Raw genomic sequence first — 26,272 nt, forward strand, 5'->3', positions numbered from 1 at the left:
CTATCTCATTTTACCAAAGGTTGTATCAGTCTTAATGGCATTTTCTTCATGATAGATAACCTGGTAATATCTCATTTTTATTGCATTAGGTAACTTGTACTTCTGAATTGCTTGATCATAGAAAATGGTTATTTTCTGTGGGGGGGTTTTTTAACTTCTCTGTTTGAAAGAAAAATGCTATAGCATTTCATTACCTAAAATTGTTTGTTGCTTTAAATTAATTTCTACCACAGGTTTCTTTGGGGTTGGTTGGTTTGGTTTGTTCATCTTGTTTGAAAGTTTTGGACATTGGCAAATTGAGTAGCTGTTGCATGGGATGCTTACGTAACAGTGGCTCTTGGATGAGCACCATAAAGATGCTTCTAGAAAATTCTAGGCATTTTTTGAACACAACCATCTCAGGCAGTTTAGTGTTAATGGAGAGACTTCACAGAAATTACAATAGACATGCTTGCACCTTTGTTTCTTAGTTTCCTGCATAGAAATCTGATCAAAGAGGCTGAACAGTGATATTCCACTTGAGACCAGATCTAACTACTTGAACACAGTGTATTTTCCCAACCTCTCCATAAAAATGAATACACATATAGTGCAGCTTAAGCTTTTCTAAAGTCTTTCTTTTTCAGTTGTTATAGAGGTGAAGGAGATGATGTTGTTGTTTGTATTTTCAAATATAGATGTATTTTATGTGCATTTGAAAAATAGTTTTCAATGGAAAAAATACAAGACTAAGATTCTTCTACTTCCTTAAAAAAAAAAAAAAAGGAATATTCGTGTACACTCACTCGTTCACTTATGTGCACGCGTACACACCTAAAGATGTTCCTGAACTTCAGAATTCAGAGGAGAATTTTTAACCCTGGTAAACCCAAAGATGTTTGGACATGGGGTTTAAAATTAGCCATTGTAGAAAAAGGCAAATTGCAATATTTTGATCTGGGTTTGGATTCTGGTCCTCTGTCTCTCTCTGTCTCTCTCTTTCTGTCTCTCTCTCCAAACTCTGTGTATTTCAGATCTGCAGTTTTGTTTTAGACCAATCTCTCTTCATAAGGCCAATAGAAAAAAGGAGGTGTTTTTTTTTTAAGGTTGTATGTTATTCCATTTAATGAAACTATGTTTAGAAACCACATACATAGTTTTAAATATCCTGCTAAACCAACTATAATGTAAAGCAAGACAGCCTTATGACACCAATCAACTGTTAAACCATTTAACTCATTTTTAAGCATATGAAGCTGATTATTTATAGCTGTTTTGACTGCATACGTTTATTTTCAGAGGGATTCATAGCTTGCATGAATCCTTCATTCTAACGCTCAGTAAGGAGAACTAAACATGTGCACTGATTGTGCTGAATTTATTCATTGTGTATAAACTGCACGTATATTGTATACACATGTATATTTTTGGTATAAGTCAACTGGGATTTGGTTTCTTTATATGGGGACTTGAACTTATATTTACTGGGAGGAGGCTGCCCTTTTGGTCTCTTATTAGTTTATAAATCTCAAGCTATCCTGTAACAAAGTAACACAAAATATGGAACAGAGTAAATGGAAGGATTACTGTAGATTAAACTTTTAGCTAATGAAGCCAGTTCTGTTTTAGTTAACAGTAGCAACATTTAATTACATTTATTTAGCAGATTCATTATATACCGGAAGGCAACTATGTTTCCTTACAGGTACTTGTCCTCAAGAGTGCCTTAATGGAGCAACCTGTACAGAGGCAGGTGCATGCGACTGTCAGACATTTCAGGCTCAAGGGAAAAGGTGCCAAATTGGTAAGTTTCAGTAACAAACAAAGGAACTAAATATCAGGTTATAGTACAGTTTTAGGGATAGTTTGTTAACCTAATCCTGGGTCAGAGCAGGTGTGCAATTCCCTTTATAATGTACCTGTAATCCTCCCAAGGGGCCAGATGGTTCATACTCTGTGCTCAGAGTATGGAAGTATAGACTAGTGTCAAGCATTCTTGTATTATATTACTTGATGCCTTCTATGATATTCTAATGCATCACCATTTAACTGCATTAACTAAAAAGGACACTGCACTTCCATTAACAATGGCTAAATGCATCTTTGGAAAACAGGACTTCCAGATTATTTCAGTGGCTCAGATTTCATGGCTGTTCTATGTAGGACAAGAACAAATTTCTCAGCAGTAGACCTGGCCTGGAACTTCCTTATCCTGTCCCGACTCCTCAGGGTGCCTGGTTCAGGTATTTATAACAGCAGCCACGGAAGGAGAGTTTAAAGCTGGGCCTAAATCAGCTACACTGATTTAGGTTTTTTTCCCCCCCTCCACCTTCTGAGGAAACTAGGTCAAAGCTGCTATTGAATTTGAACCTGTTTCTCAGCCTTCAGCCAAATGATTTTGAACATAGTATGTTTGTAATCTCTTACCTCATTCCTCTTCATAATTGAAAGGTTTCACCCCCTCCCCCACCCAAAACTGCCATAGGCTTGATGGGGTCAGGATATAATCCAAGAGGGGTATTTTCTTTAATGGCTTTATCATTGATCAATTATTTATCAATGAAATTATCTTCTGCCTTATGTATGTTCACCTAACATGCAATATTTTCTGTAGATGCCAATAGCATTGCTTAGTTGCTTTGTTTTTAATGTACTTGTTACCTTATTCTTTCCAGTACCTAATGCTGGTAAGGAGCGAAATGGAATTTGCAAATCCTGGGGACAGTATAACTTTGAAACATTTGATGGCATCTATTATTACTTCCCAGGAAATTGTTCCTATATTTTTGCAAAAGACTGCAGTGCACCAGAACCTCAGTACACTGTATGGGTAAGTGTGAGGGTGTTTTGGTTTTGTTTTGTGTTTTTAATGAAATACAGGACTGACTATTTTTATTGAAATAAAAACAGTATTTCAAGTTATGTACTATTTATGCTGATGGAAAGAGTCTAAGCATGTGTACAATAATTAATCCTTAAGCAACACAACACACTAAAACATTTCCTATTGCTTTCAGTCTAAAAATTGTCCCTAACTTCTCCTGTTGGCCAGTGCTTGTAGGAAAGATTGGCATGCCAGAAAATGTCAGTGAACTTGAGAAATGAGTGAATTCCTGAGTAAAGTGGAATTAGCTGTCATTAGCACCTCCAGTTTCAATATGAGTGATACTACATTTTGAGGTAGAACATAGATTTAGACATTTTATTGACAGACGGAAATATTATTTCATTAACTGCATTGATCTTTATGGAACGTGGAATGTATGACAGGGTTGGCTATGAGGCTTACAAAGCCTCTGACCATTAAAAGCTAAATGCACAGAAGAACTTTTCAGTGTAGGCGTTTCAATGCTAAGCTTTGCAACAGCTAACGTTTTGGTGCCTTACCCCTTCAGTGGAATCCACAGCTCTGAGTGAAGTGCCTAAGTGCCCCATGCATTGCATGGAGAGAGTTAGGCATCTCAGAATGGAATTTGCAGTGCCAGCATGTTGAGCAAGGAGTTGTCTAAAGTAACCAGTAATAAGCTGGGTTTCAGGGAGCTGCCTTTCAGAATGGGATTCATAATCCTAGACTCTCTCCTTGACTTAAGTTCATAAATTTTCTCTTTTCATAGCATATACCTATGTTTACAGCACTTACCTCAAATTTTGGAGCCTCTAAGCATGTGTGTACACATGCAAGTACGTGCACTTGCAGCAGCTCAAATAGAAGCAGTGCAAATTTGAGCTGGAGCTTTTTGCCTCAGTGCATGTGCTCAGACGTGTACTTTGTTGTGGAGCAAATTGTGCCACTTGGGGCAAAATAATCCTGCCTGGCTCCTCCTGGATCTTCAGCCAGGAGGAGCTAGAGCCCGGGGCCAGCACCTGTCCTGGCCCCAGCAGTATAAAAAGCCTCCCTGGCAAGTAGCTCAAGGCTACTAGCTCTCAGGAGCTTCCGGGGCCCAGCCAATTGGTACCTGGAGACACTACCCCTTCTGCCAGCTGGACTGCTGAAGCAGCCCTGGGAGTTCCCTGCATCCTCTACCCACAGCAGCAGTCTTGCAGTGGGGGTTGCTGCCTGGCTGTGACCTGCTGTCCACCTGCCAGACCCGGATGGGGACTGCACAGCCAGTAGAGGCATCTGCCCCTCTGGGCCAGCTGCCAGTGGACTGCGGCTGCAGGGTTGGCCTTTGTGCGGCACTACTGGCATTTGTGCCCCCTGTCCGGCCATCTGGGCAGCTATCACCCGGAAGATGTTCTGGGTGTGGCAGCCTGCTTTGACCTGTCAAAGCATGTCCTCCTGGCCCCAACTGGCCAGGAGGTCAGCCACAGCCAGATGGGTCCAAGGTGCCAGCTCTGAGCAGGCAGGGTCCTGCCACTGGCCTCCTTAGCAGGAATTCTGGAGTTCCCTATTGGAAAACTGAAAGATCCTGATTAAAAAAAATCCCAGCATCACTCTGTAAAATACCCCCAAATCCATGTTCCTCCACAAGTAAAACAAAAGACCACTATAAAGAGAGAGAGAGAGAGTGAGACAGAGACAGTGATCAGTTGGACAACATTTTATTGATATATCTACAGTGTTAAAGCAAGTCTCGTAGCATAATAATAAAGTGAACTCTAAATGCAGGTTTCATGAATTCATGAATACATATTTTACTGCCCTCCCACAGGGCGATGGCCCCCACACAAGGGACTGGTCCCCCACACAAGGGATACAGCCCCCCAACAGGTTGTTCAGCCCCCCAACAGGGGGGTTGTCCCCCACACAAGGGGTACGTCCCCCCCAATGGGGGCCAAATGGCCCCCACAGGGGCTACCACCCCCCCTGCAAGGTCCACATGCCCCACCCTAGCCCCCTGATTGCTGCCCCACCTGGCTCCATCCCTCACCAGCTGCTGCTGCCCCACCCAGCCCCACCCCGCAACTTGCACCCCCAGGCCCCCAAGGCTACCCCCACAACCCCAGGCACCATCACTTAAAAAAAACAGAAAAGGAACAGAAAAAAAATGGGAAAAAAAAGCCTCTGCTTACCTTAGAAACAGGGGTGGGGGGCCTCCGGGGCCTCCTGGCAGAGCCCCCTGGGCAGCACAGGACAGTGGAAGGGCAGCAGGGCCCGGGCTAGGGCTGCTGGGACTGTCGCCCTGCCCTGCACTGTGGGGGCAGGGCCCCAGGCAGCCAGACGGCAGCTCCAACTGCCAGTAAGTGCCGGGGTTTTTTGTTTTTTTGGGGTTTTTTTAAAGTATGGGGTGGGGGGTCAGGGGGTATTTGGGGGGATGGGGCCAGACAGGGTAAGGGTAGGGGTGCTTGGGGGGGCTGGCGGGGGGAGGGGCCGGCCCGGGGGGGGGGCTGGGGGAGTGGGCAGGGCCGTCAGGGGTCCGCCCCACAGTCCCTTCCCCCTCCTCCAGCCCCCCCCCCCCGACCCCTTATTCACCGGCACTGGAGCCCTGGTGCTGAAACACGTGGCCTGGCCAGCCATGTGTTTCAGCACCAGGGTGAGGGGCCAACCATAGAGATGCTCTGGCAGCCAGAGTGTCTCCATGGAGGACCCAGCCTCCAGTTGCCTGCCCCCTTTTTTATACTTCACTGTTTTTAGACCCCTGGATTTCCAGCGGTCTAATTTTCTCCCCATACTGCAAGTTTGCAGCACGGGGAACATTTTTTTGTTCCCCCATGTGCCTGCTGCCCCGCCTCAAAGGGGTTTGAGGCAGGGCAAGAGGCACATGCACGCTTGTCTGGACGCACCCTAAGAGTTCAAACCCATACCTTTAATTTACCAGGAAAGTCACCAGGATACTTTCTACCTTTCCTGCCAAGCTGTACCACTGTACAAAAATAATTCAAGGTTCATTAAGCCAAAGAGAGGAAGCATTACTCTCTAACCTAAAGATTAGGACATTTACCTAGACCAGGGATACCTGGTTTCTGATCTCTACTCCAAGGACTGTTTGTACATTTTAAATTAATCAGTCATTGTATAGAGTGCAGAAATAATAGACTTTCTAAATGCTGTCAGATGGGCAATATATAGTACTGGGAAAGTGTATATGAGATTACAGAAGGTATACCTATTAGAGAACATTTGTATTGATCAGTAGGCCTCAGAGTGCGATACATTATACCAATTAATCACTCTGTATATCTCTTTACTTTGAGGGCTTGCCTATCTTTCATCTAAACACCGAATTAGCTTTCAAAGTGCATAATGGCCTGTATCCAGTAAAGATAATGCAGTACTCATTTTATTTGCCATTATGATCTTTTTTAGACTTTAATTGTTTACCTTCTAGTTTTTGCAAGTTAAGTTGCATTTTTCTAAAGTTGAACTTCTGTGTATAACTTGCTGTACTTACTTATATACCTTATGTACCCTTTCCTCCAAAATTAGTCCTCCAAATTTGGCATGCATGTCTTTAAGTGTCTTTTCTTCACTGGAGTAGAAGCAAGGAGATGCTGCTGTAAGATGACTGCCACGCTTCTCCCTCTCCTAGTATAAGGGAGGGAAGGGCAGAATTTACCCTTCAGCGGCTACAGTGTTAACCGTCTCAGAGCCATAGTTGCTGCAGCCAGGGTCGCTGCAGTCAGCAATCAGCCATGAGAGGAAAAATCTTTTTTTTTTCCCCCCATTCTGTTTTTCCAAAACAAGGTGTGTATCATCTTTGGGGGCATATGGTATGTGAGAAAATACAATATTGCTAAAGTCTTATTTGCTACAGAAATATATTTGGAAGAATAGGCAATCCTTGTAGCAGAACCAAATATAGGCCATGTCTTTCTGAAAGGAACAGCAAAATAGTGAAATTCAGTGTCAGAACTGTGATTTCTTTGTAACCTGCTAAAAGATTTGGAACATGGATACTGGAGCAGATTGCTGTTGCTATTAGTTCACTCTGTTTCCATTTCATTTGAATTCTTTTGCAGAATTCTCTCCTAAGACTTTTTTTTTTAAAGGCAAAATAGCCCAGAATCAAATCCATCATTGTATTAAGAGACAGAATTTAGATTTCAGTAGATTCTAGGGGAGAGAGAGTGGAACAAGCATCATGTTTTATGAAAGACTGAAAAGGTTTGCTTAGGAATAACCTTTAATGACATTGGAGCAGTGCACTGTAATGTAACTTAATGCAAGGAGCATGGATTTACAAACTGGGTAATAGGAAGCCAAGAGTCTTACCAAGACCTGAGCTTGCTGTGTGGTGTTTTTAAGTCTTAAGCAAACCACCTGTGTGAAGAGAAAGCAATTGTTGCATGCCTTCAGTGATTAAAACTGCCAAGGGAAGTGAGTGATTTTCCATTCTAGATGTCCTTAGATTAAGATTGGATGCCTTTCTGGAAGGTATGCTTTGTCCTGCACAAATTATTGGGTTTAGTGTAGGGATAAGTGAGTAGGGGTGTAGGTTGTAGCCATGTTGGTCTAAGGACATAGGCAGACAAGGTCCCTTGGGTGAATTTGATATCTTTTATTAGACCAACCCAAATAGTTGGAGAATAGTTATTAAGCAAGCTTTCGAGTTCAAAAACCCTTCGTCAGGCTAAGGAAGTTTCAGGAGTTGGTGTGTGCTCTTCCTGGATGGAATGAAAAGTAAAGAAGCCAGGGATAAGTGAGTGAAATTTGTCATGATATACATGATGTCATGATATAGTTACTATAGGATCTTATGGTTCCTTTTGGTCTTATATTTCTCTTATTCATAGGATTTAAAGTGAATTGTGCCACAAAATGATTTCCTTAGGCAAATATGGAGAACCCTTGCCTCTGATTTAGTTACATGCTTTTTCATTTACCGAAATCTGAAACATTTCAGGTTGAATGGAGTGCTCTAACAGCAAATGTTGAGTAGTGTACTCTATCAGGTAAATGACATCAAGTTTCTGTATATGGCTCATCCTATTCTCGTCTTCTTATTGTTCAAAGCTACGTGAAATTGTTCCCGTGATACTTTTTAGAGCTGCAGATGAGTTTCAGAGAAAAATATGACTTGAGAGAGTTTTCTGAAATCTCCTTAAATGGAGTGCAGTTTTGACAAGAAGGTTGGACACAGCCTATATTATAAATGTGGATTCTGTATCAAAGGGGTTGTCTAAAGTTCACTATATAAAAATTTGAATAGAAGAACCTGATGGACATGTCCCCATGAGCTTGCACATGCAGTTGTAGTGCTGTAGACCCATCTGTGGTACTGCAAACTGCATGCAGTACGCATGCAGATGTCCTCTACGTTGCTGATTTGTAGTGCAGCAGGAGTTTTTTTGACACCAGGAGATCCTGGTGTCAAAAAAAAATCCAACCTGCGTCAGAAACAAAGCAACCGAGATGGTGCATGTAGCAGCAATGTGCACCGCCTGAAACTAGAGCCTGGCCAGCCAGACCCATGTTTTAGCTGCCTGTCAGCCAGGCTCTGTGCACCTGGATCGCTGGAGCCCCAGAAGGTGCTGACCAGGTGCTAACCCAGCTTTCCCTACCCCACCCAGGGCAGTTTGCCATGTGCAGGGGTGCTTCCCCAGGGACAACTAGCAGAGACACGAATATGTGCCGCTGTTAGTTGTCCCCAGGGAACAGATGTTCCTGCTCATGGGAATGTGCCCAATTAGGACAGGGGATATGTTTATTAAGGCTGTAGAATTATTTTTGCTTTATTTGGTTTTGTTTATGTATTTTGGGCCAAGACTACCGTAGACATTTTTGCCACTCTATTAACATTAATTATAAGAGTGCATGCATTTTTTTCTTAACATTTTCATACTGGCCAATACCCAAGATTTTTGCTGGTATAGTTTACTTTGCTCAAGGTTCTAGTAGCAAGCAGTCTTTTGCCAGTAAACAGAGAAATCTACTGAGATGGAAAGGCTTGGAAACCAGATTTTATACATTTCTAATAGAGAGAAATCTCTAGCTGTATGGTTGTGAAAAGCTGTCCCTGACAGAGTAGACTATGCAAGTTAAAAACTTCATGTTACTTCTGTACCAGTCCTTTTGGATTTCTAAAACCAAATGGATTCAATACTTGAAAGGAGGAAAAACTGATTGGCATAAGAGGAGGTGCTGATAGTTCAGCAGATGGCAATCTTTGGTCTAAGTCAGTGGTAAGAGTGTTGTAGAGTTTTGAGACATTGTGTAATAGAGCAGATGCCTGAACTATGAAGGTCTTCTGGCACTTTTCGTTAGATTGAGGTGCTCATCTCAGTATTGTCATAACATTTGTATCTGGATAATTATGTTATGCTCCACTAACTTTCCTTTGTAGTCTCTTTTGGATGAAATAATCCACTCTTTTTTCCCCCTAAACTATATAGTAACGTTATAGGCATATATGCTTTGAAACAGTTGCTGTATATTGCAGTAGCATTGGGCAAAGTGATCTCGTAACTTTGTATTCTTCTATATAATTTAAGCATTTATTTGCAAAACTCTCTGGATTCTTCCATGGGATGCAAGTACAAATATAAAACATTATATGAAAATTTTACTGAAAATGTTGTGTAAAAAAATTTGTTGTTGTTAGTATATATCTATTTTTGCCCTCTCAAGGTTCATAATAGCCCTCAGTGTGATGGCTCCGTATATTCTTGTCTGAGGTCAATCAGCTTATTTTTTTCCAACCAAGAAGAAATAGTCATTTTGGGACATGAAGTAAGAAAAGAAGGAATTAGGTAAGTAAATTGACAATATTTTGAATATCTTACTAGAAAAATGAAGTATTATCATTAGGGAATTATGATTCTAAACACTACATTTATGGCATTTTTTTTATTGTAGTGTTAACTTTGGGTCACCTTCTATTTGGATTAGCTTAGCTCAGGTGTGAGTTGTATTGCAAAACTACATGAGTGTTTCCAATACTTTGGGATATTGCATGAGTTTATTTGTTGCTTCTGCAGTATGCTGTGCTGCTCCATGATTTCCCTCACCCCCCCTGTGAGCTGTGGAGCTTGCCTACCTTCAGGGTGCATAGGGGATATTATGGGAGAACTGTGGCATTTGGATTTTTTTTAACTTTTATCCGTACTGGGAGTGGGTAATCATTTTGAGTGAAAGTTGAACCTAGGTTTTAATGCAAACACAGCTGGGCCAGCTAGTCAGGTCTGAAAGCACCTGGAAATTCAGGTGGGGTGGGTTGCACGTGAATGGTTGAGGGGCTGAAGGTAATATCTACATAACTATTCTGTAAAACCATACTCTTAGAGGCTCTATGGTAAAAGAAGAGGCTAGCATTAGGTATGTCAGAAAATACCTATTTCACTATATTCTTTGTAGAAAGCTAGAGGACTGAAAGGTAATTTTGACTTATCTTTTTGAAGAGAAAAAATAAAAAATCTGCTCTGAGCGCACACGACAAATAGGTTTTATGAGTTAAAAGGTAAAATGTGTTAGCAGGGTCCCTCTCACCTTCTTACCGCCTAAGAATATTTAGGGTCTCTGAATTGGGTGGTTTTGTTTTTTCAGATTAACTTTGCCTCAGACAATTGGAAATGTCTTCTTCGAGAGATTGGCCGACTACATTCTGGTGAAAACTACCTTTGGTTTTTCTCTGGCTTGGGATGGAAGCTCTGGTATTTATATGAAACTAACAGAAGAACATAAAGGGAAACCATGTGGTCTGTGTGGGAATTTTAATGGCAATAAATCTGATGACCTTGTAATACAAAACAGTAAGTGAAGAGCTCAGGAAAGCATCTTTTATTTTAAAGCCAACTGTCCTGGTCATGCTGTTTTGTAAATATTGGGACTTGTACTAAAAAAAATTAATGCTTTTTCCACTTCAGTTCATTATCAGGTTGAGTAGAAAAGATAGGATTTGTTCCACTTTCCTTCCATATGATGAGTTCTTAGGTGTATAACTCCAGTTCAGCAAAACACTGAATTATACAGTTTCCTGTTCAACAAAGCACCTACACACAAGCTGAACTTAAAGGATAAAAATATATTTAAACATTAAAAACATAGCATTTTCATTAAAGTGATATGCTGAAAATTAAAACAGTTAATATATGCATAATTCTTTCACTCAGCATATTAATCTGAATGATCAATTACCATTGAAATAATATGTTTTTTTGGTTGGTGAAATATGGGAAATTGAAAAACTTCATTTAGGAAAGTGTTTTTTTTCCCCACTGCTATATTTTACCTTGGACCAGATAGTACACTGCCATGGTCCCTCTGTGTGTCAGTTTGTGCTGTTGATTTGCTACAGTGTCAGAATTAGAAACAGTTGGTTTCTCCTTGAATCTGAATAGTATTTTTCTGTAGGTAACACCTTATTTATGGTAGATGGTGGTCAATATACATTTTACGCACAACCAATATGCAAAATATTCTGCTGCCTTTGTATGGAAAACACTCAGTCCTACCTGAAGTGAAAGGTGGAATGTTGGGAATGCAAGGAAAAAAGTTTCAAAGAATTGAAAAGTAATAATCGGATTTAATCATTGTAATAAAATATACTGGAAGAGTCTAGTTTCTCATCATTGCCTATTCTTAAATTTCAAGAATTGTCTCAGTTTTGCCCTGATTTTGTTTTTCCCCCCCCCCTCTCCTTTTCTCTTGCCACATTTCTTTTGTGTCATAATTAGATGCTGTGTATTTTGCCAACAGCTAGGCTGTTGAAATCAGCTTCTAGCCTGGGCCACTGCAGGCATGTGACTACATTTTTGGAATCAAAAGTGATTGTCTGTTCACTTGCTTATCAGTTCAATCTATGCAGCTCAGACTAACCTGTGCAGGTTGAATCAATTCTCTGTCTATATTTAGTCTAAGAACAATGTCCATACTCTCTGAAACTGGCCTAGAGTCTTGGATAGGGTTGCATCTGTATTTATTTGTAGTTTTAGGTGAGCCTTAGTTATATGGGTCCCAGTCTCTAAAAGAAAGTATCATTAGTTTCTATAGCAGTGATTCTCAATTACAGTATTATGGCACTCTGGGGTTCCTTAAGATCCTTTCAGGGGTGCTGCTGAGTGCCAGGAAATGCTAACATGTTTAGGTGTGCAAACATGATTCACAAGGTAAGTCCAGAGATTTCAAATAGGAATCCATAGTGTTAAAAACATTCTGTCCTGTTGTGTCCATCTTTATTAAATTTTAGGTACCTATGTACAAGGGGGAAGATCTAGGATTTCAGAAAGGGGTCACAGGAGCCGCAACCTATGCTGCAGGCATGGCTGCGCTTTGGCTGCCAGCCTTATTACATTGAACAATTACTTGAACATCCATTTTTCTTTTTTAATAATGTGGTCATTTATTCTATAAAAGTTCTGGTACATCTGTCATAACCTGAACACTTTCCACTAGTAAATTGTAGTGTCATATGTGGTTCCATTGTATCTCATATTCTCATTCCAGAAGAAAACTTGTGGTGTCTTGAGTTTTATTTTTGGAAAGAAAGGATGTCAGCACTCACCCACTTCTGTGAAATATGTTGAGATCCTTACATGAAATGTGTTAGAAGTGCAAGAATTTTTTTTTTAAATAGCCATAAAAAGAAATCTGTCTTTACTTGGAGATTTGTTCTGAAACTACGACATATAACTTTTCCTAAAAAAAAAAAAAAAAGGTGTTTACTGTGGTAATTTTTTTAAACTTAACATGTTACATTTCATGTTCATTTCATATTTTATACCAAATGAATTTGTAAACATCTCAAATTGTTGATTGATTATATGTGTAATTTGGATCAAGTGAGCATAAAACAATTATTGGAAGCCTATTTTAATGCTTTGCTCAAGCGGTAAATCAGTTTTGGTTTGACAGGAAGACCTATCTGCTTGTAGAAAGTGATGCTGTTCAATATTTTCTATGAAGTAGGTCACTATACGGAAGACATTGCTGTATTTGCAAATAGCTGGTCTGTGCAAACCCTGGAGGATGCAACTTGTGTACCTACTGCCTCAGATTTTTCTAGTCCATGCTCAACTGACACAGAGTTTTCTGAGGTAAGCTTGTCAGTGTAAATTTGTTGAGTGCATTGTAGCAGTAAGTTTCTCTAGCCTATACTAAGTGGCAATACTATTGTTTTGAAAGGCCAAACCCCTGCCAAAACCAAGGCTGTCGCATAGAATCTAAAAATGTCTGTATGAAATCTAAAAATGCCTAATAAACAATTGATTTAAAATTTTGTATAATAGTTTAAAAGACTAATATTGTAGCATCATTTAAACTGATCAATTTCTGTCAATTTATATTGGTACATAATAAATAAACTATATTAATGAATAAATGAAATGTATTAATCTTTATTCTTCATAATCCTAAGAAACACTTCAGAATGCTAAAGGACTTTTAAACTCAGTAGGTCTGATTCTCATGTCATATAGTCTGAGGCCAGGATTAATTTAATTGATGCTAGTAGAGTTATAGTGCAAAAGAGGAAATAAGGAAAGGAGTAGTGTAAATGAGATCAGAAATGGGCTCAATATATTTATTGTACCCAGCATGCAGAAAAGGGCTGGATCTAAAGTTAAACACTTGCTCTAAACGCATTGAACTTTGGGGAGAAGATTCAGATCAGGCTGGTCATTAGAGGGTTTCTGGCAAACTAGGATGAATTAAGTTTTGTGTAGCTAATGAATTTGCCAACTGGCCTGTTTAAGAAATCTTCACTGGCACCTTGGCCTGTGATTCAGTTTTCAGTCCTGATCTCTTGCATCTCGTTGTGTCATGAGAACACTGTACAGCACAAGAAACATGCTTAGCTCCAATGTAGAAGTGAATAGTTTTCATCATTAACAGTCGTCGTCTTTGACTAGTTTAGAAGTTCAGTCGTCAGGCTGGTATGATGAACATAGTAATCATGATATAGTAGGAATATAGTAGAGATAAGGAATAATACAAGAGAAAACTGGGGAATCCTTATATTCTGAAAGGAACCTTGTAGGCTAATTTTTTTATTTATTAGCTTTCTTTTGTGGGGGAGTGGAACTAAAGGAATAATTCTTGTTTTTAATGCACAGGCCATATTCTTCAAGTGCCAAGTACTCCTACAATTTCCTTTTCTCAGCTGTCATGAAAGCATAGATCCTTATTCTTATATTTCTAGCTGTATGAATGACCTTTGCAGGTAAGAAAGGTGGTATTAAATATTTTGGGGGGTATTGCAGCCTGTCATGTTTCAGAGCGTGGGGCTTTTCAGGTTATTTTATTTTATTTTATTTTATTTTAAATAAGTACTTCCCTTCCCATGTTCCCCAGTTTCATGTCCCAGCATCTCTGTTTTCAATCGCAGTAGTCACTCTAACCATACTAAGCAATGGGTCAAGTTCAAACAGGTCCAAGGAGGTTACAATGATTATAGACATCAGAGGGAGCTAAACCTTCAAATACCAGATGAAATAAGCCCTGTATTTCTCCTTGCTTCCCATACTGTGCATGCTAGAATTTTTTGGCTGCTGTGCTCTGTTAATAATAATTTGTTTTACTTAGCACCCCCAAGAGTACCAGCAGTGTTGATTCCTTTTCCAACAATATCAGTCAGTCATGTTTATTATGATTTCCTAGGTATGCTGAAAATGAATAGCTGACCAAACAAAGTGTTTACTTTTTAAATAGAAACTCTTTCATTAGAAATTAATCTTAGTGATGTAGGCAATAAGAATAGCAATAGCTGTTTCTGCTACTTTGTCAAAGTGAATTATCAATTTTTTGTTGAAATGAGGTGCAGAAAGTGATCGGTACAGTGAGCTGAAGAACTACCCACCCAGTACCTTCCATTGTATGTGCTATTTCATTATGTTATTACCATTGACTAATATAATAGGCTGCTAATTTTTAATTTTCTATTTTGCCCTAAAATGGATATGACAAGCAGTGGTGTAACTAGGGCCAGCAACCAACTTCAGGGGGGAAAGTTAGGTCAGGGAGATGAAAAAAACATTACTGTTGGTAGCTGTGTGATTGTGCTGGTGACACAGCAGCAACCAGAAGTTGCCACTACTGTTGTGCCCCAGATGCCCAGTTGCATTGCTCTGCCACTGATGACATGTTGCATGTTTATATCCTTTGGGACTAAAATGTTTGTATGGAAGCCCATGACATTTTCCATTGATTTCACTGGCAGCCAAAGTCAGGCTGGACCTGAATTTTATTTATAAGACAATTAAAAAAAATGTTTTTGCATCTTCATAACTCTATTGCACCTGGAGAAAAATGTAAAACAAACTTTCAGTATGACATTGAGTCAACTGAGGGAATATCAGGGAGGATTTTTTTTTTTTTTTTTTTTTACATGCCTGTAGGTATTGATATGAATAGTCTCAGTATTTTAAACTTTTGAAGGAAGCTTCCATGTCTCAGGATCTCATTAATTTAGGCTTATGTTCATAAGAGACCTCTCATCTTGCAGCTTAACCTCTCATCTTTCAGCTTAGCATCAGTTTAGGAAGTTCCTTGTGGAGCCTAGTTGATATGCCGAGTCACAGTTTCTTTAAGACTCATTTAATTGGATTATGTGAGGAGAGCTGGGGAGACTGATGGACATAACAAAAGTACAGTGGTGTTTGAGTTTCTAAGAGGTGTGTTGAAAGCAGAACCCGTACAATGTAACATATTCTTAGAACTATTAGTTTTAGTAGTACTGAAAGACAAGTAAACACAGGCAATATGTTCTAATTTTGTTTTTTATAAAGATGTCTTGTGACTGACATTATTTTGGCAATAAGTCCTCCATAGTGAATGACAGATCATGATGGGCTTAAGTTAATTTTAAAATGGTCGTGACTCTCCAGATTGTTTATATACAATTCCCATCCCATGAGTATATGAGCTGTATGCTATTGTTAATGATTATATACTTACAGTGGCTTTTCGAGATAGGTACACCCTCATTTTATAGCTGGGGTATAGAGAGTTATTTTGACCAAGGTCAAACAGAAATTCCTTGACAGAGTCAGGAATAAGATCTATGTCATCTTTTCCACTGCCTTCACTACAAGACTTCTGTTTCCCTCTGTTAATTAGCATTGATTTATTTTGTAATAAAATATTAACTATGTTTGTGGTCGTAACATGAAAATAAAAAAATATCTTTTATCATATCAAAACATAAACATGTAAAAACATATGCAATGTCCCAGTTTCTTTTTTCAACTGATGCTGTAATTTGTATCATTTTCACAGTGTGTATTGCTAGCCCTGTATAGAGTTCTGCGATGTTATATAGGAGAGAGAAATTCATAATTCTTGCATTTAGCACTCAGAGGGCACGTCTACACATGAAATTAATGTGAATGAATAAACTCTTGAGTTTATTGTTCCTGGGCACTGTCTTCACCTTGCCCTGAGACCCCCAGCATGTTGATCCAGGTCAGAGCAGCCCCAGCTGGCAGTGTGCCCCAGGGGTCAGCCTGCTAGTTTGGGGCTGCTCCGACCCAGTTAAACATGCTGTGGAGGGACTGACTGGGGCATGAGGGTGCACCAATGTGGGGCTAACTGGCAGGCAACCCTGCATTTGAGGCACCCTCATGCCCAAGCCAACTCTGTCAGCATGTACACATGCATTGTTCTGCATTAAATAAAACTGCCACTGGTTAGTACTTACATTTACAAGTACTAACCTGGGGCATAGTCAATTAGTTTCCTGCAGCCTAATAGGGCTGCACATGTAGGTGTTGAGATTTTACTGAGGAGCTAATAAAGCAACTCTGCAGCAAACGTCTAGTGTAGATGTACCCAGTGCTCACAAAACCATTTTTCCATTTTAGAACGGATGATGATGAAACTTATTGCCGAGCAGTGACAGAGTATGCTAGAGCATGCTCACATGCAGGATACCCTGTACGAGACTGGAGGGATGATTTTCCTGCCTGTAGTAAGCTTAATTTATTATTAAATATTTTATTGTTTTATATTCTAGTAATGTACATTTTAGTTCCACATTGGCACCAAATGTTTACTGTAATTACACAAGTCTTATAATTGTATAAATTGACTTAAGTTATACCATATTTCGTAAGTGATAATGAAGCATGGTTGCTAGAGCAAGGGTGGCCAACCCATGTCACACATGCCAGAAGTGACACAAGTAGCCTTTGTGTGTGGCATGTAGTAGATGGGGGAGGAAGCAAGGAACACAGATGACAGGTAAGGCAGGGAGCAGAAAGCAGAAGAGTGGATTGGGTATGGAAAGAAGATCAGAATAGCTCTAAGGGAGGGAACAGGGCTTAGTATGGCACACCTCTTAATTTGTTTGGCCCCCACTGCTAGGGAATGATTTTAATTCCAGCCTACAAGAGGCTGCTTGGAGCTGGGGCAAGTGGGAGGAGGGCAATTGAATACAGGGGCCACCACATGGATATGACCAGCAATACAGGCCCATGCAGTGTGGTAGAGAGCAGCTCCCCCAGCTACCTGCAGGTAAGTTTATGGTCAGGCAGACTGAGGTTTTGGCGGCTCTCACTGAGCCCCCATGGTGATGGAGGGAGCAGGACAGAGCCATGGGCGGCTTATCTGTGGGACATCACATACCGCCCCCCCCCTCCCAATTTTGTTCATCCACTGTATGGGGCACAGGACTGCAACCTGACCAGACTGGCACTGGGATGCCTTTATGGCCCAATGTGCAGGACCTGACATGGGAGAGAGGAGTGGGGTGGTGAAACTCGCTGCTGCTGCCACTGCTAAAAACCTCATGCCAGCTGCACCATCATGGAGTAATGCTACGCCACCAGCAATGCAAGGAGTAGTGGATCAGGGGTGCCACACTGCCCTTACCTCTTCCTGCTGCCAGCCATTTGCATGCGGGGCTGTGGCTCTACAGCAGAGGGCAGGTGGGGGGTGAGGGGCTGTACAGGTGGCCTGAGAGGAGCAGCAGCAGTAGCAGCTGGGCTGTTGCGGTAGAGTAGAGTCATGGCCCAGTGTGCAAGTATCTGATGGTGGGAGGAGGTTAGAGCAATGCAGCACCTCCCCCTGCCCAACCTAGTTCTTTACTCCTGATGCTGCAGGCAACGTGGCTTTACTCCATGGTGGCATGGCTGGTGTGGGGGGTCCTAGTGGTGGTAGCAGCAACAAGTCTTGCCACCCAGCTCTGCCCCCCTGCCTTGGGTCCTGCCTGCTGGGCCATGGAGGCAGCCTGATACCAGTCCAGTCAGGCTGCAGTCCTATGCCCTGCTGTGGAGGCATGTGCCCCCCCCCCCCCGTCCTTCCAATGCATCACTTATGGCATAAGTGATATACATTGTGCAACATTTTTAGTGAGATGTTACAGTTGAAAAACAAATTAATTATTGACCCTCTTCAATTTATAAAAGGAAAAATGATTTGCTAATATCCAGTGTTATTTGTACATCCTCTAGCTGAAAAGTGTGAAGACAGTTTTGTGCATCGGGATTGCATTAGTTGTTGCCCGCCAACCTGTACGTTCGAAAAGGATTGTCTTGGTAGCAACCTCCATTGCTTAGATGGCTGTTATTGTCCAGATGGTAAGCATCTAAAACTTCACATGATATATTGATATTAAACTAATGTCCAACAAGACAACAATAGGATCTAAATGGATGGTCTATTGTAAGACTAAAAATTTGGAAGAATGCATATTGCTATTTCTATGTTAGCTCTTATTACATAATCCTTCCCCCCCCCCCCCCAATTTGATATATTGTATTCTAAAATTATCCAAAATGCAGTGTGTAACTGAACTGGTCACTATCATTTAAAACTCCAGTGATCTCTAGTGCATTATATAAGTGAGAATAGCGCTAAGACATTGGTATATATAATTTTTTCAGAATTGTGTTGAATTTTTTAAATAGGGCACATATTCTACTTTGTTCAGGAAGATTATCCTTCCATGTTTTCAGAATTTTTCTTTTTTTGCCAAAATTAGGGCTCATTATGGAAAATGAAACTTGTATCTCTGTATCAAATTGTCCTTGTATTTATCACGGGGTGGCCTTCCCTGTAGGCTCAAAAATCCAACAAGAATGCAGTAACTGGTATGTAAACCCACCTTCTACTGTGTGTGTGTCTCTCTCTGTGTCTACCTACCTATATTTAACATATGCCTCCTAAGATGGTATGAAGTTACATTACATTTCTTAAGTGATCAAATATACATATTTCAAAAGTAATCAAATATGTATTTCTTAAAAATAGACTGCAATACAAATTATATTTTTATGCATACACAGCGTATGCACATAAAGCCCGAGGTCTGTATTTGACTCAGACCCTAGGAAACTGTCTTTAAAAAGTGTAACACTAGAAAGTTACATTTTCTTAAAATCTGAAAAAATGAATGCTTTCTATGTTTTACGTTGCTGTCTCCCTTTTTTTTTTGTGCGTTTTCAGTATTTGTATTGGTGGTATTTGGAACTGCACTGAACATGACTGCCCAGGTAACTATATTTTAATGATTCCTATCACCAGTATATGGAATGAGTTGGAAAAATATGAGTTTGTTAAAAGATGACAAAGCTAATATGCCCTCAAGGTTTCTTTTTCTCCAGGTGACATGTTCAGTTCAGAGGTTGTTTAATCTCTAGCTTTCATCTTTTATGGTCACAACAAACCTGTAAAATATCTACTCTTCTTTTGATTACTATTTGTATCCTGCAGTATTTCTGACATACTCTTTTTTCCTCTTTCTGGCTTTCCTTCTATTTTGCCTGATAATACATATGCTGGAATTGAGGAGTTTGGCTATTGATCTCACAATGTTTCTAAAGTATTTCAAGTAAATTTTTTTCCTAAATTCTTCATTTATCTCTCTTCACGTTTTAGTGTTAGATATCTAGCTAAAATTCAATCTTCTTCTATAATATCAAAATTATAAATGCTTTAATTCATCCCTCATGTCTTTAAGTGCCCAGCCTTCACAACCATGTGTATTCACTTCCCTGTATTGAAAGTGAAATGGTAACAAACAGTAATAAGAATGCTTCATTCAGTGCATGTCTGTCCAACATGGGCGACTGGTGCATGTTTCCCCCCAGCAACCAGTCAGTGACCAGGGGCAGGGGGTCCCTCGTTGGCCCATCTTGCTGACCGTGGGGGGGGGGGGGGGAAAATCACTCTGCAGCTGATCATGAGACAGCCAATCACTGCGGCTGCTTCTGGGAGCACCAGTGTTCCACTCCCCAGCCAGCACTTGCTGGGGGAGCACTGGCGCTCCCACCTGCCCCCTCCCCACCCATCACCTAAGCAGTGAGCACAGCCAGTCAGGGGGTGCCAGTTCTCTCAGGGGGTGCACATGCACCCTTGTGCACCCCCTATGCATTACCACTGCTGTCCAACTTCCAAGTGACTAGAGGCTTCATGCCCAGTGGGCCCACCAAGTCAAGCTGCACCACACACCCCTCCCACCACTGCACTGTGTATTTGCAGGCCTGTCCCTCCCTCCACCACTACATGGCATGTCTGCCATCTCTCTTAGCTCACCACTGCTTTATTTTCCTCACATTCACCCTTAGCTCCCTGTACTGCCCCTCCCCTGGGGCAGGGGACAGGAAACAGCAATTGGAAGAGGGAGGTGCAGTCTAGAAACTCTGGTTGCTGTTGTAGCCAGAACAATTGGGGGAGCTACAGCCGAGCAGGAGCTTGCGGGCTGCGTTTTAACCCCTTGCAGGCAAGATACAGCCCATGGGCCACTAGTTGAACAGCCTTGATCTATACTCTTCATGAAGTATTTTCTCAGTTTAGTATATTTTTTACAGAATTCCATTTTAATTACTGTAACAATCCTTATCTGTAAGGCCTCTGGCTTTTGTAGTAAATTATTCAAAACAGTTGGTGTCACTTAGTGACCAAGACTTCCCTTGAAAGCAGTGTTTCCTAGAAAGGATAACCGTGTCAAACTGATGGGGCAGACTCATGAAAGTGAAGACAGAATTTTTCTGTTAGATGGCTCCATATAGCTTATGGATCTCCCTTGGATGCGTGCTAGCCTCCTTCAGAATCAGGGCTGGCCCTCAATTTTTTGGGGCCCCCTGGTGTGAAGAAGCCAGCAGTTTGGGGGTTGGGTGGGTGTGATGAACAGCAGAAGAAGCTGGTGGGGAGAGGGGAAGGGCAAGCAGACAGATGTGAAGCCAGCAGTGGTGGTATCAGCAGTGGGGGACAGGGCTGGCAAGCAGCTGGACACAGGGGGCCCCTTGGCTGTGGCCACAGGTTTTGCAGGATAGGACAAGCCGGCCCTGTTCAGAATGCAATACAAAAGCCTTGCTACCCCAAACTTACCTTGTCACCCTAGCAGGAAAATTGAAGGAAAATAATATATTGTGGTGAAGTGGGGCTTCCTGACTAGCCACAGTGCTAGATTCCCCACTTGCCTTTGGGCACACCACCCACCTGACTCACCTGTCATGCCTTGTTAATTAATTAGGATATTAAATTAAGGTGAGAGTCTGCCCATTCTTGCCCTGATGCCAGGGGGCACTATCTGCGGCTCCGTTCCTCCCCTATACTGCAGCCCAAGCCTCGCAGATGGCATCCAGATGACACATTGCTTCTGGTTTAGTCAGACCAAGCTTAGACCTCGTTGTCAGTCCTCAGTCACACACACATTCATACCGCCCTCCTCTCCCTAGGGCCTCTCACGCTCCACCCTCGCTCACAGGGTCTCTTTCACACGTCGACAACTCATACTGCCTTGCTTCTTCTTGGAGCGGGCCCCTCAGGCCATAGGCTTTACCTAATTTGTACCTTGGGTGGCAGATATACCATCTTTTGGGCCTCTCGTGCGACCCTCACCAGGGTAGTGGTCAGCCAATTACCCAACCGGGTCTAAGCTTGCTCTTGCTCCTTCTGGGGGCAACTCTGTACATATAAACATACTGGGCTCTCAGCCCTCTCATTTTTCCCCCCCCTCATGGGGGCCCCTCATCTCTGCCTCCTCACTGGGGCCATGGGGCTTCCCTCCTCAGGTGGGCTAAGGTGGCTGTAGCAGTGCCTGGCTCCAACTACCTTTCCTCAGGGTCCTCTACCCCACAGGGCTCAGGTGGCCACAGCCATGCCTGGCACACACTCTTCCTCCTCAGGGTCTTGCACCCCACAAGGTTCAGGTGGTCACAGCCATGCCTGGCCCCACTACCTCCGATGGTACATGACCCACCCAAAGGTGAGGGCTAGGGTTAAGGCGCCCCTGCCCACCTTTCACCAGGGTGGTAACGGGCCTGGCATTTCCTGGGGGCTCCCATGCCACTGAGAGCCCCACCAGGCCACCCACTCCCAGCAGAGTGCAGTTTTAGGTCATGCCCAGGACCAGGAGCCTCCAAGCCATCCCCTACAGCTCCTGCCCTAACCTCCAGAATGTTGCATGGAGTCTTGCAGCCAGGCAATGTTACTGCCCGGCCTGCCAGCAGCAAACTGCTCTCTTTTATATAGACGGCCAGAGATCTAAAATGGCCGCCACAATCAAGCACCTGCTGGCTGCTTGGCTCTGCTTTTAAAGTGGCAGCTACCAACAATGCCCTGCCACACACCTCCCCCCTTAAAATAGTTCTTGGGGGAGGTTTCCTCTGATGCTCTTCCAAAGCAGGCTCCCCTTTAGAGCCTATGAAAGCCCTCAGGTGGCAAGCACCCCCAAAGGTGCTCCACCACACACCTTCCCACTTAGAATGACATTTGGGGGCTTTGCTTGGCTGCCTTCTCTGCTGGCTTTGTCCCAGCCTGTTGCAGCCCCTTCCACGTGACGAGCACCCCAAAGGTGCTCCGCCACATATATAAAAGTGAGGAAGAAGTGCATGTTTTTTGCATTTGGGCAGGCAGAAAAATGAAGGAGGAAAAATTCCATTAATTTCAGAAAGACTAATAGGGAAAAAATCTAGTCTTGTTGTTGGACTCTTACAGAATTTTTTTTTTGTGGGAGGTGCTCAGATAGTAGTGATAGTCCCTAATTAAAAGTTACTCACATAGTGTCAGCAGCAGTACAGCTGATGAGGTGGAAATGTAATGGGAATGCAAAAATTGTGCTATGCAGACATGATAGCTAGATGGATTTAAACTAGATTAGCTATTCTGTTTGGGAATGCATGGTAGGAAAACCTGTTTGTGTCTATTTTCTGTGTCTAATGGAACTCCAGTATGTTTCTCTACAAATTAATTTTCCTATTTATTGATTTCTCTCTCCCAAGCTGAGTGCTCCGTTGTAGGTAACTCCCATTTCACAACATTTGATGGTCGTTATTTTACTTTTCTTGGGATTTGCCAGTATGTTCTGGTAAAAGGCACTGGGAAAGACAAATTCACAGTCATTTTACGGAATGCTCCATGTGGACAGGTGAGGTTATACTTTTAAACATTTTCAATGCTAAATGGATACATAAATGTTTTAGGTAGTCTCATGTAGACAGCCATTAAAAATTTACCTGGGCATGAAACAGCTTTAAACAAAATTGAAACACCTTTGCTGCTTTTTATTAATGAGTGGCTAAATATGTGTTATTTATGGCCTATATTTTATATTAATATATGAGCACTCTCCTTTGTAAAATCAGTTGCTGCTTTTATTAGGCTTAAATCTATGGAGTCTGTCATCCATTCATGATTACACAGTTATCTACATATTTGGTTACATCTTGAGCAGGTGTTTTGGATAAATACTTTTGCTGACAGGTTGGAACAGGTTTACTGTACCATCAGCTAGATAAGGCATTTCATAGCAGCTTACAACATTTAGCTGATGTTTTATGGGCTCTCTCTGTTCTTAGAATGCTAAATTTAAGAAATGTGTTAACTGAAATGTATATTATTTTGAGGTTGAAGGGTACCATGTATTTGAAGCACACATGATTTAAAAAACAAAAAAAACAAAAACAAAAACAAAAAAACTTAGAATGTTGCTAGTCTAACTTAGTACTTTTTTTCCTTTTAAAGGCACTTTATTATACATTTATTTATCATTGTTTTGGGGAATTATCCTTCTTATGATAGTCAGAAATCACAGATGTATTCCAAGGGGAAGAGAGGAGTCTTGTATTTGTGAAATCTAGGGTGGGTAGTTTTAGAGATGTCATTCAGGTATTGAAACGTACAGCTGAACCCATATGAGTTGACCCTTGCTTTCATTAGGAACCACAGTGCAGTCAGAGGCTTTTGGAATGGGCACAGGAATCTTCCATTTAGACTCATATTTAAAATTGGAGCTTTAGTTTGCCTGCTACTTCATTTCCATTAATAAAAATAATTGGTTCTGCACATCTTATGCAGCGCCCTATCAGGCATAAATATACTGTATTTGCACTCACTGTTATGTGCACTTTTCCATGGTTTTTCCAGGTTAACATTTTTGGTCACTGGTCCACAAAAGTCTCAACTAATGATGATGCTCATGGCTGTTTTATATAAAAGTATTTGTTCTGTATGAACAAGCTGTAACTTATTTATTTTCAGAAAAAAAAACCTTTGTATTTTTTTAATTCATTTTTGCTCAGAAACTTGACCACGCGTGCATCCAGTCTATCATGTTAATTCTTGAAGATGATATGAATAAACAAGTTACTATTACCAGGAACGGTGATGTCCAAATTGGCCCTAACCAGGGTCTTAACATTAATGGTAAGAAATATATGGATAGGAGTGCCACTAAAGTTCACATTTTTCTTTGTTTTTTCTAATTATTTTTATTATACTTTTTCTATGTAAATGATTCTTAGGAAAACCATGAAAGATGCCATCACTGTTAAAAACTAACTTAAGATTTTAAATTGCCTATGGAATACTGTACACACTCAGATACAGGGTGCACAGCTTTGCAATAGTGTAAGTCACTCCACTTCAGGGGGAAGTTTCCTCTCAAAGTGAAAAATAACTGTCCATTGGTATATTCAGTGTGTGTCTGCTTCCCTAGCCAATTCATTCTGGGGTAGTCTCCTTCCAGATCTTGCCATTACTGTCAGCAAATGTCTCATCCACTCACTCACTTGGGTTCACCAGCTATTGGCAGTTAGGTGGAAGAGACAGCTTACAGTGTCCCTCAGTGTTTGCCCCCAAATTGTTCTCAGGTTAGGAGAAAAGTGCTGAGGAGAGAGCTCCCATCTACTGTACCTTGTGTTGATGTGCCTCAGAAGAAGAGAGTGAATGGGGCTTATTTTTTTTGGTAGCAGTACTAGAATGATTGAGTGTCCAATATTTAATGAAAGCAGCTGTCTTGAGAGGTCTACTACAGAATAAAGTTAAAGGAAAGTTACCCCAAGGACACTTACAGAGATTTAACCTACCCTGAATTTATTTTCTGTAGGATCATCCTGGGTGCAGACAGCAGTGACAATGTGTGCCTGATTGTTCATAGCTGTAGATTGCTTTATCAGGCCCAAACAGAAATGCACAACTGCAGACTGGTTTAAAAGGGCCCGATCCTTAGAAAATTTGAACATACTCCAAAACAGTACATTTTGTAACTTGGGTCTGTGGAGCTCTCAGCCTGTTGCTGTTTTCAGAATAGGAGGGAAGAAAGGGAGTGCAAGGAGTTTGTTATGGAGTTTTTTCCGCCAGCACTAGAGGGTACAGCAGGTGTATTGGAGCCCCCCCACCTGAGGTGGGGGGGGTATCCTGTCCATCCACTCCGCCGTCCAGCATGGCTGGGGAACCCCCAAAATAAGTTTCCTTTGCTCCCTTTCCCCCCCTCCTATTCTGAAAACAGTGTCAGGCTGGTAGGGGGAGAGCGGTGTTGCTTTGGAGGCCAGGCTGTAGGCTGGCAGCAAGCAGCTGGAATCATCAGCTCCTGGACCTAACAACAAACTGTTGGGTCTGGGGGACTTGCAACTCATAGTGCTTCCTGCAAACTGCTATGAGTTGCGATGGGGAGCTGCTCTTCTGTCTTCCCCCACCTGATACTGATGGAGTGGGTCCAGCATTATTTTAGTTTGTGTGAAGTTATTGCAAGCAAAGATTGAAGAGAGAAAATGTGGCTTAATGTCATCCACAAGACAGACAGCTAAGAATTCCTGAGTTCTGTTCTGGACTGTGACTGAGGAGAAGTTGGGATGTTAGTATTTCTGAAGTTAAGGTTAAAGAGAGCATTTGATTGTCTAATTCTGAGCACACTTGTTAACCAGAAGGTAAGCTTGGGTAGAAATAAGTTAATGGGCTCAAACTGATTGTAGGATGTTCCGATTAAGAAAACAAATTTTGAGGGAAGCCTTGTAAATATTAAGGTGACACATTAAAGCTCCGACTACTGGAAAGTGTGGATATATAGTTAAGCAAAGTTTAAATGACGTTGGTTCTGCCTTTTGGTGTTCTCAGTAGTTTGTAGAACCTCTTTGCCTATGATAAATAGGGGTGTATGAAACGGGCTGTATTTGATTTGGATTCGGCCCCTATCAGGGACAGTGATTTGATTCGTTGATTTGGATCAGTGTCCCTGATTTGATTCTGCCGAATCTGAAG

The 26,272-nt window shown here is 41.6% G+C and overlaps 1 protein-coding gene across 1 annotated transcript in view; it reads left to right on the forward strand.

The window, feature by feature from the left end:
• OTOGL (otogelin like) overlaps positions 1–26,272 on the forward strand; it is a 187,301-nt gene that overhangs the window by 13,282 nt on the left and 147,747 nt on the right. Inside the window, exons 5-16 of the mRNA XM_059726122.1 lie at positions 1,685–1,783; positions 2,655–2,809; positions 9,488–9,609; positions 10,403–10,608; positions 12,761–12,891; positions 13,909–14,015; positions 16,654–16,760; positions 18,244–18,369; positions 18,774–18,882; positions 19,238–19,284; positions 23,017–23,162; positions 24,316–24,439. Of these exons, the coding sequence (XP_059582105.1) occupies positions 1,685–1,783; positions 2,655–2,809; positions 9,488–9,609; positions 10,403–10,608; positions 12,761–12,891; positions 13,909–14,015; positions 16,654–16,760; positions 18,244–18,369; positions 18,774–18,882; positions 19,238–19,284; positions 23,017–23,162; positions 24,316–24,439 (1,479 nt within the window). The remainder of the gene's footprint in view (positions 1–1,684; positions 1,784–2,654; positions 2,810–9,487; positions 9,610–10,402; positions 10,609–12,760; positions 12,892–13,908; positions 14,016–16,653; positions 16,761–18,243; positions 18,370–18,773; positions 18,883–19,237; positions 19,285–23,016; positions 23,163–24,315; positions 24,440–26,272) is intronic.

This window comes from Alligator mississippiensis, chromosome 4 (assembly GCF_030867095.1).
Source record: "Alligator mississippiensis isolate rAllMis1 chromosome 4, rAllMis1, whole genome shotgun sequence".
NCBI classification, from domain to species: Eukaryota; Metazoa; Chordata; order Crocodylia; family Alligatoridae; genus Alligator; species Alligator mississippiensis.